The sequence below is a fragment of the Bufo gargarizans genome, chromosome 1 (genome assembly GCF_014858855.1).
Source record: "Bufo gargarizans isolate SCDJY-AF-19 chromosome 1, ASM1485885v1, whole genome shotgun sequence".
NCBI classification, from domain to species: domain Eukaryota; kingdom Metazoa; phylum Chordata; class Amphibia; order Anura; family Bufonidae; genus Bufo; species Bufo gargarizans.
The window spans coordinates 372,282,987-372,297,682 of NC_058080.1; the positions used below are offsets into that span (position 1 = coordinate 372,282,987).

Genomic DNA, 14,696 nt, shown 5'->3' on the forward strand with positions numbered 1-14,696 from the left:
ATACCACTTATTAATTTTCTTACTACCCAATCTCCTCTACAAAACACATATGTAAACATACCTTGTGGCCGTGTGGGGTCCATGGAGTTTGGCAACAGGGGCTGTGAACCTGGGACTCCTACAGGAGGCTGCAGAACATACAGTCATATGTTAATTTTAAGAGGCAATAAAGACTTAGGTGTTCTCAGTGTTTCCTCTAGTATGCCTGGGAAAAGAACTGCTTTTGTCTACTGCCTCATGTTTTTATTTGAGGTACAGTATTGTCTCAGGTAGCAGAACTATAGTATGTGTGGGAGCTAAGAAAAATAGATAATGAATAACATGAAAAGGTATAATGCAGTCTTGCTGAGTCTGAATACATGCATAATAAAGTGGAGGAATTTAACCCTTTCCCGACAGCAATACGGCTATACACGTGCTATTTGCAAATACCCCATGCAGATAGCACGTGTATAAACGTCATGGCAGCTCTTTAATCCAAGCGCTGCAAAACGTTCGGATTAAAGCTTATGCCCCAGCCCTGCTGCTGTCACGGACAGTGCAGAGTGCAGTAGTGCTGGCAGGGGACCAATCAGTGTGGTCCCTTGCCGGTGATCGATTCGATTGGTTAGTCTGTGCTGCCGGCCAGGCGCTATCCCTGCTGGCATCTGTCCCCGCTTGCCCCCATCCATGTATCCTGCCCCATCAATGCATCCTGCCCCATTTGTGCCCCCTGCCACTGATGCAGTCCCCTGCTGTATTTGATGGCGGTGGCTCCGTTACTGAGCCGCTGCCATCAGCAGCGAATGTCAGCTATAACCCCTTAGATGCCGCAGCAGTGGCATCCATCGGGTTAATAGAGGGAGGGGGCTCCCTCTCTCAACCATTGGGCTGCCATGGCAACCGTGCGCTTTGCAAAGGTGTCTGGTGTTGCCACCTATCAGGAAATCTGATAGTACTATACTTTGCAATGTAAGAGCATTGCAAAGTATAGTACAGGCATCAGCCCCACTGGATCTTCAAGATCCAAGAGGGACTTGATAAAAAAGTGTGAAAAAAATGTAAATGTTTTATTTATTTATAAAAATGTCAATAAAAAATAAAATAAATTGCCTTTTCCTATATCCGCTCATTTATAAGAGATTAAAAAATGAAAAAAAAAAGTCAACTATTCATATTAGGTATCATCCCGTCCGTAATGGCTGGCTCTATAAATATATCCGACGATAAACACCATAAAAAATAAAAACTGTGTAAAAAAAAACATTTTTGGCACCTTACATCACAAAAAGTGCAACTCTAGAAAGGCGTATGTCCCACAAAATGGTACCAGTAAAATCTTCACCTAATCCCGCAAAAAATGAGCCCATAGATAAGAAAATAGCTTAAAAAATAAACGATAGCTCTTAGAACATGGAGACACTAAAACATAATTTTTTTTGTTTCAAATATGCTATTATTGTGTTAAAGTGAAAGAAATTATAAAAATATAAATATTAGGTATTGCTGCGTCCGTAACAACTAGCTTTATAAACATATCACATGACCTACAGCTGAACACTGTAAAAAAATAGAATAAAAACAGTGCCTAAAAAAGCAATTTTGTGTCACCATACATCACAAAAATTGCAACACCAAGCAATCAAAAAGGCATATGCCCCTCAAAATAGTACCAATCAAACCGAAACCTCATCCCACAAAAAATTAGACCCTACCTAAGACAATCAGTCAAAACATTAAAAAGCTATGGCTCTCAGACTATAGAGACACTAAAACATCATTTTTTGGGGTTCAAAAATGCTATTATTGTATAAAACTTAAATACATAAGAAAAAGTATACATATTAGGTATTGTCACGTCAATAACGATGTGCTTTATAAAAATGTCACTTGACCTAACCCCTCAGATGAACGCTGAAAAATAAATAAATAAAAACTTCCAAAACAACCAATTTTCTGGTCACCTGGCCCCATAAAGTGTAATAATGAATGATCAAAAAAATCATATGTACCCAAAAATGGTACCAATAAAAACGTCAACTCTTCCTGCAAAAATACGAGCCCCTGCAGAAGATAATCGGCAGAAGAAAAAAAAAAAGGTGTTCAGAAAATGGAGACACAAAAACATATTATTTTATTAAAAAAAGCATTATGTAAAACTAAACCAAACAAAGAAAGTAGACATATTTGATATCATTGCATTCGTAACAACCTGCTCTATAAAAATAGCACATGATCTACCCTGTCAAATGAATCTTGTAAAAAATTTAAAATAAAAACAGTGCCAAAACAGCCATTTTTTGGTTACCTTGCCTGACAAAAAAAAAAATATAAAGCAATATAAAGCAATTAATATAAAGCAATTAAAAATCATATGTACCCTAAGATAGCACCAATAAAACTGGCACCTTATCCCCTAGTTTCCCAAATGGGGTCACTTTTTGGGAGTTTCTACTGTATGGGTGCATCAGGGGGGCTTCAAATGGGACATGGCATCTAAAAACCAGTAAAATCTGCCTTCCAAAAACAATATGGCACTCCTTTTCTTCTGCGCCCTGCCGTGTGCCCTTACATCAGTTTACAGTAGAGAAAGAGAAGGTTTCTGCCTCGGCGCGAAATCACTGGAGAAGACGGTCTTAATGCAGGAATTCTTCTTGTTTTAATAGAAACAATGCGTTTTGGGGATTACAAACTCCCCTTCATCGGGTTTCATAATGATACCTTACATCAGTTTACAACCACATGTGGGGTGTTTCTGTAAACCGCAGAATCAGGGTAATAAATATTGAGTTTTGTTTGTCTGTTAACACTCAATGTGTTAAAGAAAACATGGATTAAAATGGAAAATCTGCCAAAAAAGTGAAATTTCATCTCCGTTTCCTTTTTCCTTTAATTCTTGTGGAACACCTAAAGGGTTAAGAAAGTTTGTAAAATTTGTTTTGAGTAACTTGAGGGGTGTAGTTTCTGCAATGATGTCATTTATGGGGGGTTTCAACTATGTAAGCCCCACAAAGTGACTTCAGACCTGAACTAGTCCTTAAAAAGTGGGTTTTGGAAATTTTCTTAAAAATTTTAAGAATTGCTTCTAGAATTCTAAACCTTCTAACGTCCTAATTTTTTTTATGACATTTACAAAATCATGGCAACATAAAAACATAAAGTAGACATATGGGGAATGTTAAGTACTAAATATTTTATGAGGTATCACTTTCTGCTTTAAAAGCAGAGAAATAATAATTTTGAAAATTGCTAATTTGACACCATTTTTGGTAAATTTGGGATTTTTTCATAAATAAAAGTTAAATATATTGACTCAAATTTATGACTATCATGAAGTACAATGTGTCACAAGAAAAAATTCTCAGAATGGCTTGGATAAAAGCATTCCAAAGTTAATAGCACATAAAGTGTCAGTTTTGAAAAATTAGACGTGGACACGAAGGTGAAAAAAGGCTTGGTCTTGAAAGGGCTAAGTACTTGTTATTTGTTAATGTATTTAATTATACCAAGTATATATTTTAGGTATTTAATTCAACCGATCAACTAAAATAACGATAATTGTAAAAATAATAATACTTTTTTTTAGACTTCCATTTCTTATTTCTTTCACTTTTTCTGTCTACTTTCTATAATGTGCCTGCTGTAGCTAAGCGTCATTCATGAATTTTAGTTATAGAAAACTGATGTTTAAACACATTTTAATTAATATGAACAAACCTGATTTGGCATTCTTAGGGAAGGTCGAGGGCCACCAGGATACCGAGGTGACATAAATGGCTAAAAAAACAACAGGAAAAAAGTTAACTAGGACATTACGAAGACCAACACAAAATATTTGGGTGATGTATGTTTTGCTGTAATAACACAGCTATTACAAGAAACAAAGGCATTGTATTACTACCCAGAGAGATAAGGTGTTAAAAATAAAACAGTGCTTCCTTAAAACATGATTCATCTGCTTTCCCCCTTAATGGGGTTGTGCAAGAATGGTGCCGTTTTTGGCAACCCCCCAACACACACATACACACTTGGCTGGACTTGTAAAATAAAGATTACTCACCTGCTTCCAGGGATGGTTCCTCGCTCCTCGGCTCCACACCGGAGACTGGGTGGCCTTGGGGCAAATCACTATTTGTCATAACGTAAGGGGAGCTGGTCACCACCATTTGCAATTATTGGCTGCAGTAATTTCTAACCAGATGTTGAAATCAAGGGAGCGCAGTGGATCATAGTATACGTGGAGGATAAAGAGCAGGAAGCCAGCCCCATAAGCAGGTAAGCAATCTATTCTTTACAAATCCGACCAAGTGTGTATGTATGTGTGGGTGTGCTTTGGCTAGCCCGGCGGGGATCCGAAGAGACAGAATGTGTGTGCAGCAGCCCCTGTCCTTCTGTGTGACAGGAGGCTGCTGCATATTAGACCCTATGGAGACCCTGACTGTGGCAGGGCTCCATAGGAAAACAGTACTGTATAAGGCTACTTTCACACTTGCGTTCAGAGCAGATCCGTCTGGGGTCTGCACAGACGGATCCGCTCATATAATGCAGACGATGGGATCCGTTCAGAACGGATCCGTCTGCATTTTATTTTAGAAAAAAATCTAAGTGTGAAAATAGCTCAGACTTTACATTGAAAGTCAATGAGGGACGGATCCGTTTGAAAATTGAGCCATATTGTGTCAACTTCAAACGGATCCGTCCCCATTGACTTACATTGTAAGTCTGGACAGATCCGTTTGCCTCCGCACGGCCAAGCGGACACCCGAACGCTGCAAGCAGCGTTCAGGTGTCCGCCTGCTGAGCGGAGCGGAGGCCAAACGCTGCCAGACTGATGCATTCTGAGCAGATCCGCATCCACTCAAAATGCATTAGTGCTGGACGGATGCGTTCGGGGCCGCTTGTGAGAGCCTTCAAACGGAACTCACAAGCGGAGCCCCGAAGGCTAATGTGAAAGTAGCCTAATTCCCAAAGACTTCAATGTTAATGCATTGGGAAAAAAAGTTTAAAAAAAAGTTTAAAAAAATTAAAACATTTGAATCATCCTCTTTCACAAAAAATAAATAAATATAAACAAATAATAAAACATAATAATTATAAAAATAAAAAAAAGTACTATTAAAGTATAACTGTTGTATTTTTTTTTTGAGTATTGGACTGTGGTGATTAATATCTCCTTGGTGGCCCTATTTCAACTTTTCACTGTGTATTCAATTACCCCTTAATTCCACATTTTTGTTCCCTCTACTGCCTACTTTTGCCTGTGCTTAAAATAGGGTTGCTAGGCCTGGTCCGTCTATCTGTTGAAGGACGGAGCACGCAGAAGCAGGCTGCGTGCAAGTCACATTACTGACAGCCAAGGAATGTAAGTTAATGATTAAAGCCAGGTCCTCACCAGCAGCTGATAACAGTGCCTGGGCTGTGTGCACTTCTCCCTGTACCTGCGCTTGGCAGACACTCCGTCACTCAGAAGACTGGGACAATGCAGAGTTGAAGCAGCGCAGACCAGGGAAGGGAGATCTGCCATCTGCTCAGTGAATAAATGAAAGCAACATGTGGTAAGAGGACCATTTTGTGCTGCAGGAGATTAACCCTTTAGGGGGGAGGGCTCTGGTTACTGATACTTTTGGGGGGCTATTGTTACTGGCTAGTGAGGGCAAGCGGGATTAGCCTCAGGGTGAGGGCAGTGGCAGCCATCTTAACTGAATAGTGAAATTGCAGTTTTATGCAGACTGGTTGCTAAGGGCAGATTCTTATTAAATATGGGGTAAGTCAGTCTAATAGTAACTGATTCTGGAATATCATGTTATTAGTAACTACATATATGAAAATTGAAATTAGGGTCTAAGTGTGACAGTTATCCTTTAAAATATAAAAATATTTATCCCATACGGAAAACAGGAAAAAAAAAAAAGTCAAAATGGTCGATTAAGGCTACTACTACACACTAGCATTAATATTTTCTGGTATCATAGGGTCTCAATACCGAAAAAAAACACTTCAGTTTTGTCCCCATTCTTTGTCAATGGGGACAAAACGTAACTGAACAGAACAGAAAGCTCCATGCTGCAGTTTTCTTTCCGTCATGAGATGCGGAGCAAGATGGATCCGTCATGACCCACAATGCAAGTCAATGGGGACGGATCAGTTTTCTCTGACACAATTTGACACAATAAAAAAACGGATCCGTCCCCCATTGATTTTCAATGGAGATCATTACGGATCTGTCTTGGCTATGTTAAAGATAATATAACCAGATCCATTCATAACGGATGCAGATGGTTGTATTATCAGTAACGGAAGCGTTTTTGCTGAACCCTGCCGGATCCAGCAAAAATGCTAGTATGAAAGTAGCCTTACTCTTTTTTTGGGTTGCTTCTCCTCCCACAATTTGTTTTAAAATAAATAAATAATATAATAAAAAGTTGTGCACACCCCAAAATGGTGTCGTTGAAAAGTACAGATCGCCCTGTAAAAATTTAGCCCTCACATACATTATCTATACACAGAACTACAAAAAAAAAGATGGAGGTCGGAATATGGCAACTAAAAGAAAAAACGTTTTTTTCAAGTTTTTTTTTTTCCAGTATAAAAATACAAGAAAATCTATACATATGTGGTATCGACATAATCATACTGACCAGGAGAATGAAAGTATACCATATAGGAAAGATAGTAAAAATAAAACCCATAAAACTGTTGCAGAATTGCATTTGTTTTTAAATTTCACCCCATTTGGGATATTTTTCCCGCTCCCCACTGTATTGTATGCAATATTAAATGGTGGAATTGGAAAGTGCAACTTGTTCTGCAAATAACAAGCCCTCATAGAGCTATGTGAATGAAAAAAAGCCCCAGTAAGGCAAAAATGTGAAGGCAAAAAAAACAAAAAAACTCTGGGACTGAAAGGGTTAATTGCAATTTAAGGGACTACTGTGTGCAAATTTGTTGCACTATGTATTTGTGGCTTTCTATAGGCCACCACTCTCCATAATGTACATTAATTACATGAATCCATCCTACTGAGAATCATTATTGATTCCTGATGTTTGTAAGACAAAGAGCCAAAATGACCAAGTCTGGATCTCACCACAATGTTTAATCTGGACTACAGTATCTGGAGAAGTTGAAGTGTTTTTCCTGGAGTTCAGTACTAATGGGCTATCCAAATGATTGGTTATCAATATCAAATCGGCAGGGGTCCCACACCCTGCACCCCTGCTGATTAGCTAATCCTCTTCGTAAGGGCTCATTTACATGGCCGTTGCCCCTCTGTTGCCGTATTGCGGCACGCATACGGCTGGTCTGCAATACACAGGGCACTGGCAGTGTGCATTCCACATCATGGATGCGGACCCATTCACTTGAATAGGTCTGCAAATCCGGAGATGCGGTGCGGAACGGAGGCACGGAACGGAACCCACGGAAGCACTCCGTACTGCTTCCGTAGAGTTCCGTTCAGTGCACCGCAAAAAGATAGAACTTGCTCTATCTTTTTGCGGAATGGACGGATCGCGGACCCCATTGAAGTGAATGGGGTCGCAATCCGCATGCAACAGCCCCACGGCTGGTGCCCGTGCATTGCAGACTGCAATTTGCGGTCCACAGCACAGGCACGAAGGGGCAACGGTCATTTGAACAAGCCCTAAGTCTGTGACGTCATGTTCACTGATCTCTGACCTAGGCACCTCTCCGTCCCATTCAAGTGAACGGACCTGAGATGCAATACCAAGCACAGCAGCTATGCAGTGGACTATGCTGTGCCTCTTCAAACAGCTCATCGTGGGGTGCCGGGTGTCGGACCCATGATGATCTGATATCCTGAGGATAGGTCATCTATATTCAACACCCAGAAAACCCCTTTAACAACCGAAGTGTTGTTACCTACCTATATTTTCAGCACCAAATTAAAAACCATGCAGCTTACATATTTGTTCCAACTATAAAATATTATGGTGCATCTGCTTTAGGAATAAAGACGGTTGCCTTCCAGAAGTTCAACAACATGCTGAATACTATCCAGCCAAGCTTACTGGAAATAATGTGCTTCCACCGGGCAAAAATAAAACTTGCAGCTTTGTCCCTTTCAGTATTAAAGTAATTGAGATTAACTCAGTTGGGAAAGATGTGTAATTAAAAATATGCTCATAGCTACCATGAAGACGGAGGGATCAGATTGATTGCTTTGTGTCCATAGCTGGATAAAGTCATTATCTTTCAGTTATTGCTTTTGAGAACCTCATTCATTGGCCATGCCCACCCATAATTGCCTAAGTTATTACAAACAGAGCTCACTTCCATGAAAGAATTGGAAGGAATAGTTTAATGTATTCTGCAACAAGACAGAATAACACTGCTAGACATTACCTGACTGTGTGGGCCCATCATTGGGTTATTGGGGTTGTGCGGAGGTGGTTGTGCATGAGGTGATGGCTGAGAACCTGGAGGACCCTAGAAAAACAAATATTTACATAATTAAATCTATATGTAGAACATATCAAGCTAAAAGGTAAAAAAAATCAGCAATGTATAGCCAGTATAACTCAAGTCCATAAAGAGACATGGGCTGCATAAGCAGTTATGAAGACACCCATAGTACAAAGCAAAGTAAAAGGCAGTGCTGCATAGTTTTAAAGGGGTTTTCTATGAGTTTTATACCTGGGACCCCCGTTGATGAGCTTTTTGATCAGCTCTCTGCAAACCAAGCACTGCGCTGTACATTGTATAGTGACTGTGCTTGGTATTGCAGCTCAGCGCCAGAGACATGGCTTAGGGAAATCTGAGAGAAGGACACGGTGCTACTGAGAGTGCCACTACCTTCTCAATCAGCTGATCAGTAAGACACAGATGATACTGGTCATCAGAATAAAACTTGCAGAAAACCCTTTGAATAGGGACATTTCTATCAAGAATGGACAATTTCTCTATATCAATAGATAAAGAATATAGAAGGCATTTTGATCGGCTTTGTACTCTATGATCTGGTGTTTCTGTGAAGTAATCGTCTTTTCTTAGTTAGGCCCTGCCCACACAGTACTAGTATAAAATACATGCTATTGTGCACATATAAAAAAATAAATAAATACATATTAGGTATCCATATGACCATAATTCATTTATCAGCTTATTTAGTGTGAAACATGAATAGCATAAAATAAAAAAAACACCAACTGCAACAAAAGTTATATAAATTAAACAGTAATTAATATGTAGGCCTAAACAGTGACCTAAAAAAATAACATTTCACCTGCATAAAACAAAGCATCGGTTAACAAAAAGTTAATACAAGGCACTTTCTAATGTACTGTGATTGTCCATATTGCTTCCTTTGTTGGCTTGATTAATTTTTTCATTGCATTATACACTGCTCGTTTCCAGGGGTTATAACCACCATGACAGTGCAGATACGAGGTAGCCGGGATGGCAGCTGCTGCGCATGCATGCCTATATGTGCTCCCAGGCCACCAGAGAGCACTTTTTTCTACAGTGTGCAAAAACGGCCACAGCTGATGGATTGCAGGGTGGTCGTAACCCCTTGATATGAGCAATGTATAATGTTAAAGAAAAATGAATCAAGCTAGCAAACGAAACAATAAAGGCAATCACAATCAGTGCCGGATTATAATTGGGAGGGTTTGGGTCTGTAGCCCCGGGCCCGGCATCGCTGGGGGCCCAACACTGACCCAAACGCAAACAAACTACGGCGGGGCAAGGGAGCGCATAGTTTCCTGCCTCCTGATCACCGCTATAGGCTTCAGGCCTAGTAGGCCTGAAGCCTATGCGGTAGTAAAATCCCGGCGCAGACGTGCGTGATGACGTCATTGCATGCCAGTGACCGGACGCAGCACACTGACGTGTGTGCGCAGTGCGCCTGCAGCATCTACGAGTGAGCGACAGGGAAAATTACTATATGGGGGCAGTGTGGGGGAAATTACTATAAGGGAGCAGTGTGGGGGAAATGACTTTATGGAGCAGTGTGGGTTGAAATTACTTTATGGAGCAGTGTGGGGGAAATTACTATATGGAGCATTGTGGGGGAAATTACTATATGGAGCATTGTGGGGGAAATTACTATATGGAGCATTGTGGGGGAAATTACTATATTGGGGCAGTGTGGGGGAAATTACTATATGGGGCAGTGTAGGGGAAAATTACTATATTGGGGCAGTGTGGGCTGAATTACTATATGGGGCAGTGTAGGGGAAAATTACTATATGGGTCAGTGTGGGGGAAATTACTATATAAAGCAGTGTGGGGGAAATTACTATATAAAGCAGTGTGGGGGAAATTACTATATAAAGCAGTGTGGGGGAAATTATTATATGGAGCATTGTGGGGGAAATTACTATATGAGGGTAGTGTGGGGGCGTTTCTATTAGGTGACATTAATTTTGGGGACACTATTACCTGGAGCACAATATAGGATATCATTATTACTGGGGGCACTCTAGGAGACTTTATAACTGCTGTAGACACTATAGGGACCTTTGGGGAAATTTATCAAACTGGTGTAAAGTAAAACTGGGTTAGTTACCCATTGCAACAGATTCCACCTTTCATTTTTGACAGCTCCTTTAGAAAATGAAAGGTGGAATCTGATTGATTGCTATGGGCACCTAAGGCAGTTCTACTTTACACCAGTTTGATAAATTACCCCATTTATGAGAACTCTAATGTGTCTGTGTAACAAACTCTGTAGAGACGAGATGTGGCTGAAAGATATAGTCATTGCGGTCTGGTTCAAACGGAGGAGAAGAGGAAAGAGAAGATCTACGCGACAGGAGAGGTCACTGGATGTAACAGGTATGTGATGTTGTATTCCCCTATATGTAGAGTTGGCTCACTGCTGTGACTTGTGTCTCATCTGCTCCTCCAAGTCTTTTTTTATCATAATCATATGTATTTTAAATTTGGCAACTAAAATTTTAATTTGTCACCTGCAGTCCTATAACAGCCCAGATAACAGTGATAACGTTCTGTGTGCAGATAATTAAGTAGTTCATAATGTTATGTGGGGTGATACATAGGACTGCAGGTAACCTCTATGACATCTGTATTCAGAGAGTTATGAGATGGTGGGGGTCAGACTCCTGGCACCCCTGCCAATCAGCTGTTTGAGGAGACCGTGGTGTCCCAGTGAGCGCTGCAGCCTCTTTGCTCCTTACCAAGCACAGTTCTGTCCATTTGATAGCCCTGTGCTTGGTATTGCAGCTCAGCCCCGATCACTCAGATGGGACAGATCTACACCTAGACCATGTGAACGATGTCACATGGCCTAGGAAGAGACTGTTGCGCTTATGAAGCACCGCAGCCTCTTCACACAGAAAAAATAAAATAAAACTAAAATAGGGGGGTGGGATTCCGATTAGGGTAGACAGTTAGTGTTGGACGAACATCGGATGGTACGGTTTGCAAAGGCGATCGCTCGAACGGGCTCAAATGTTCGCAAACCGCAGGTGGGTGACATTCATTTTAATGGCATGCGAACATGAGAAACCTCCAGGTCATATTTGCAGCCACAAAATATTTAGTAAATGCGCACACATAGTCACAGAACATGGACACTGACATACCAGAAGTATTAAGCGATTTTATGATCTACAAGTATTTTATTTTTATCTGCGAAATTTTGGCAAAGTATTAATCGCAAGAGCACATGCATTCTGAAGGCGTGCTTGGAGTGAAGTTCACGAGGAAGAGGAAGCACTCCTGGTGACTGTAAGTAATCTTACATTAAAGTAGTGTATTTGATTACATTTCACCTGCATGTCTGAACAATCGCTTTATATGCATAAAGAGTGTAATAAAAAAATCGCCAGTGCGACCTTCTGCGATTCTAATTTTTCCTAAGTGAACCAAACTTCACTAGATATTATTGATTTTTGCACTAAGTATTCCTGTGACATTACACCCACTATGTTAGGTTACTCTGCAGAGTGGCCGAGCGCACGGCGTCATTGGTTGCTAATGCTAACTCGCTATGACGCCGTGCGCTTCTTGCCGCCACCACTGTACAGTAACACACTTGTACAGATCATACAAGTGTATCACAGTACAGCGGTGGTGGCCTGGAAACGCATGTTGTCATAGCAACCAATGACGCCATGTGCTTGTCCACTCTGCAGGATGTCAGGACGGGTTTGTACGGTCTGTAGTTTTGAAAAAACATGCCCGTGTGCATGCGGCCTTACTGTTACGGTTAGAAGATGGGATTGTAAATACCAAAAAATGGGCCCTAGTAAAGACCCTTGGGAGGTAAACCTCAAATACACCACTGGTCAGTAAGACCAAAAGAAATCCCTGTAGGGGTCTACTAATTTTGAAAATTAAAACATACACTTTATTAAATTTTATTAAAAAGGGGTTATAGATGCCCCAATGTGCCACACATTTAAAACTATCAGACGATAGTACTAGTTTGTGTAGAGATTATTATTACTTTTTCTCTCAATTTGAAGGAGAGAAATATGATTGTGCAGGTGAGTGGTATACAGTTTAACACACTCTTGGGGTATAGCCCAAAATCTAGGTGTCCTAGGACCTGGGCCCAGGTCCCGACTACTAATCCGTGCTGAATCAACTGTGTGTCACTCTTCACTGATAACCACAATGCACCACACCATTCAAGACATACTAATATATAAATATATAACTTCACCCAGTATTAGGGTTATATATTAGTATATTATTAGTGAAGAGTGACACACAGTTGATTCAGCACGGATTAGTAGTCGGGACCTGGGCCCAGGTCCTAGGACACCTAGATGTGTGTTAAACTGTATACCACTCACCTGCACAATCATATTTCTCTCCTTCAAATTGAGAGAAAAAGTAATAATAATCTCTACACAAACTAGTACTATCGTCTGATAGTTTTAAATGTCTGGCACATTGGGGCATCTATAACCCCTTTTTAATAAAATTTAATAAAGTGTATGTTTTAATTTTCAAAATTAGTAGACCCCTACAGGGATTTCTTTTGGTCTTACTGACTAGTGGTGTATTTGAAGATGGGATTGTATTACGGCTGTATGTGGGTGGGGTCTGAGCTATCAGATAATGTCCGGATAAGCAGAGATGTACCTGTCTAGTGAAGTGACAGTACGATATGGGGTGTACAGCTGGTTCATCTCCCAGGGATGCACCCTGGGTAACTGTAAATGAACCATCAAATACTGGCGGTGCATGCAGCCTAACTCTAATATTTCCACCTCAAAGCATTAAATACTTTTTGCAGTTTACTTGAGTAAATTATTTTCAATACTATTATTGTTAAAAACGGGGATTATATGCTTGCATTTTTCTCTTGCAGCGGATGTTGGTTCGGGGCTACGATCGCACCCGATCCCATGCCGAGAAACAAAGGATTGTGTGGGAGTTGGCCTATGAAATGTGGAGGAAAATGTGTCACAAACACCTCCGTCTGGCCATTATAAAGAAATGGTCAGACATGAAGAGAAGGCAGCCCCGTTTCATGAAAAAAAAATCCGGGACGAAAAATGCCCAGGTACATACGTAAATAACTTTTGTATGTTTTGCCAACACTCTGTAATGTATACAGTGCTAAGCAAAAGTATTCACACACCCCCACACCCCCCTTGAGTTTGTTCTTTTTTTTGTTGTCTTGCCCCCTGGAATCAACATGGATTGTTTGAGGATTTCCATCATGTAATTTGTAGAACATGCCCACAACTTTGACCTTCTTTTAAATAGGTTAATTGTAAAGCAAACAACTAATAGGACACAATAACAGAAAAGGTCAATGTGCATAACTATTCACCCCCCTAAAGTCAATACTTTCTAGAGCAACCTTTTGCGGCAATCACAGCTCCAAGTCGCTTTGGATAAGTCTCTATGAGCAACTTGCCACATCTTACCACAGGCATTTTTGCCCATTCCTCCTTGCATTACCGATTCTGCTCCTTCAAATTTGATGGTTTGCGCTTGTGATTGTGAACAGAAATCTTTAAGTCTGAACACAGATTTTCTATTGGAATGAGATCTGGACTTTGATGAGGCCATTCCAACACATTTATATGTTTCCCCTTAAACCACTCAAGTGTTGCTTCAGCAGTGTGCTTGGGGGCTGTCATGGTCTTACCTTCTTGCTGTTCTCCTTCGTTTGACATGTGCTGGCGGCCATCTTGGTTTCTGGGTTTCTTGTAGCCTCCCACCCTGCAGCTTCTCCTTCCCACTGGGAGGAGCTGGATGCCTAGCTCATATATATAGGAGGTCTGTGGCTTCAGTTCCTTGCTTGGTCCTCCTGTGTTCACATGCTTCTAAGACTGCTGCTGCTTCTGGTTCCTGATCCTGGCTTCGTCTGACTACCCTGCTGGTTCCTGATCCAGGCTTCATCTGACTACCCTGCTGGTTCCCGATCCAGGCTTCGTCTGACTACCCTTCTGGTTCCTGACCTCTGGCTTCGCAAGGCCCTGATTCGGTTTAGCCATCCGTTTGGACTTCTGCCTTACAGCTTGATTTTCAATAAAGCCTTCTTATTTCCACTTATCTCTTGTTGTACGTCTGGTTCATGGTTCCTTGACAGGGGCATTGTCCTGCTGGAAGCTGAACCTCCGTCCTAGCCTCAAATCACGCACAGAGTGGTACAGGTTTTGATCAAGAATATCACTGTCCATCTTCTCCTCAGCTCTGACCAGTTTCCCAGTCCCGGCTGTTTGAAAACATCCCCACAGCATGATGCTGCAACCACCATGTTTCAT

At 41.0% G+C, this 14,696-nt stretch overlaps 1 protein-coding gene across 1 annotated transcript in view; it reads right to left on the minus strand.

The window, feature by feature from the left end:
* The window catches only part of LOC122920408 (single-stranded DNA-binding protein 3-like), a 443,360-nt gene that overhangs the window by 66,461 nt on the left and 362,203 nt on the right, over nucleotides 1-14,696 (minus strand). Inside the window, exons 6-8 of the mRNA XM_044269882.1 lie at nucleotides 8,344-8,427; nucleotides 3,697-3,756; nucleotides 62-128 (exon numbers count right to left, since the gene is read on the minus strand). Of these exons, the coding sequence (XP_044125817.1) occupies nucleotides 62-128; nucleotides 3,697-3,756; nucleotides 8,344-8,427 (211 nt within the window). The remainder of the gene's footprint in view (nucleotides 1-61; nucleotides 129-3,696; nucleotides 3,757-8,343; nucleotides 8,428-14,696) is intronic.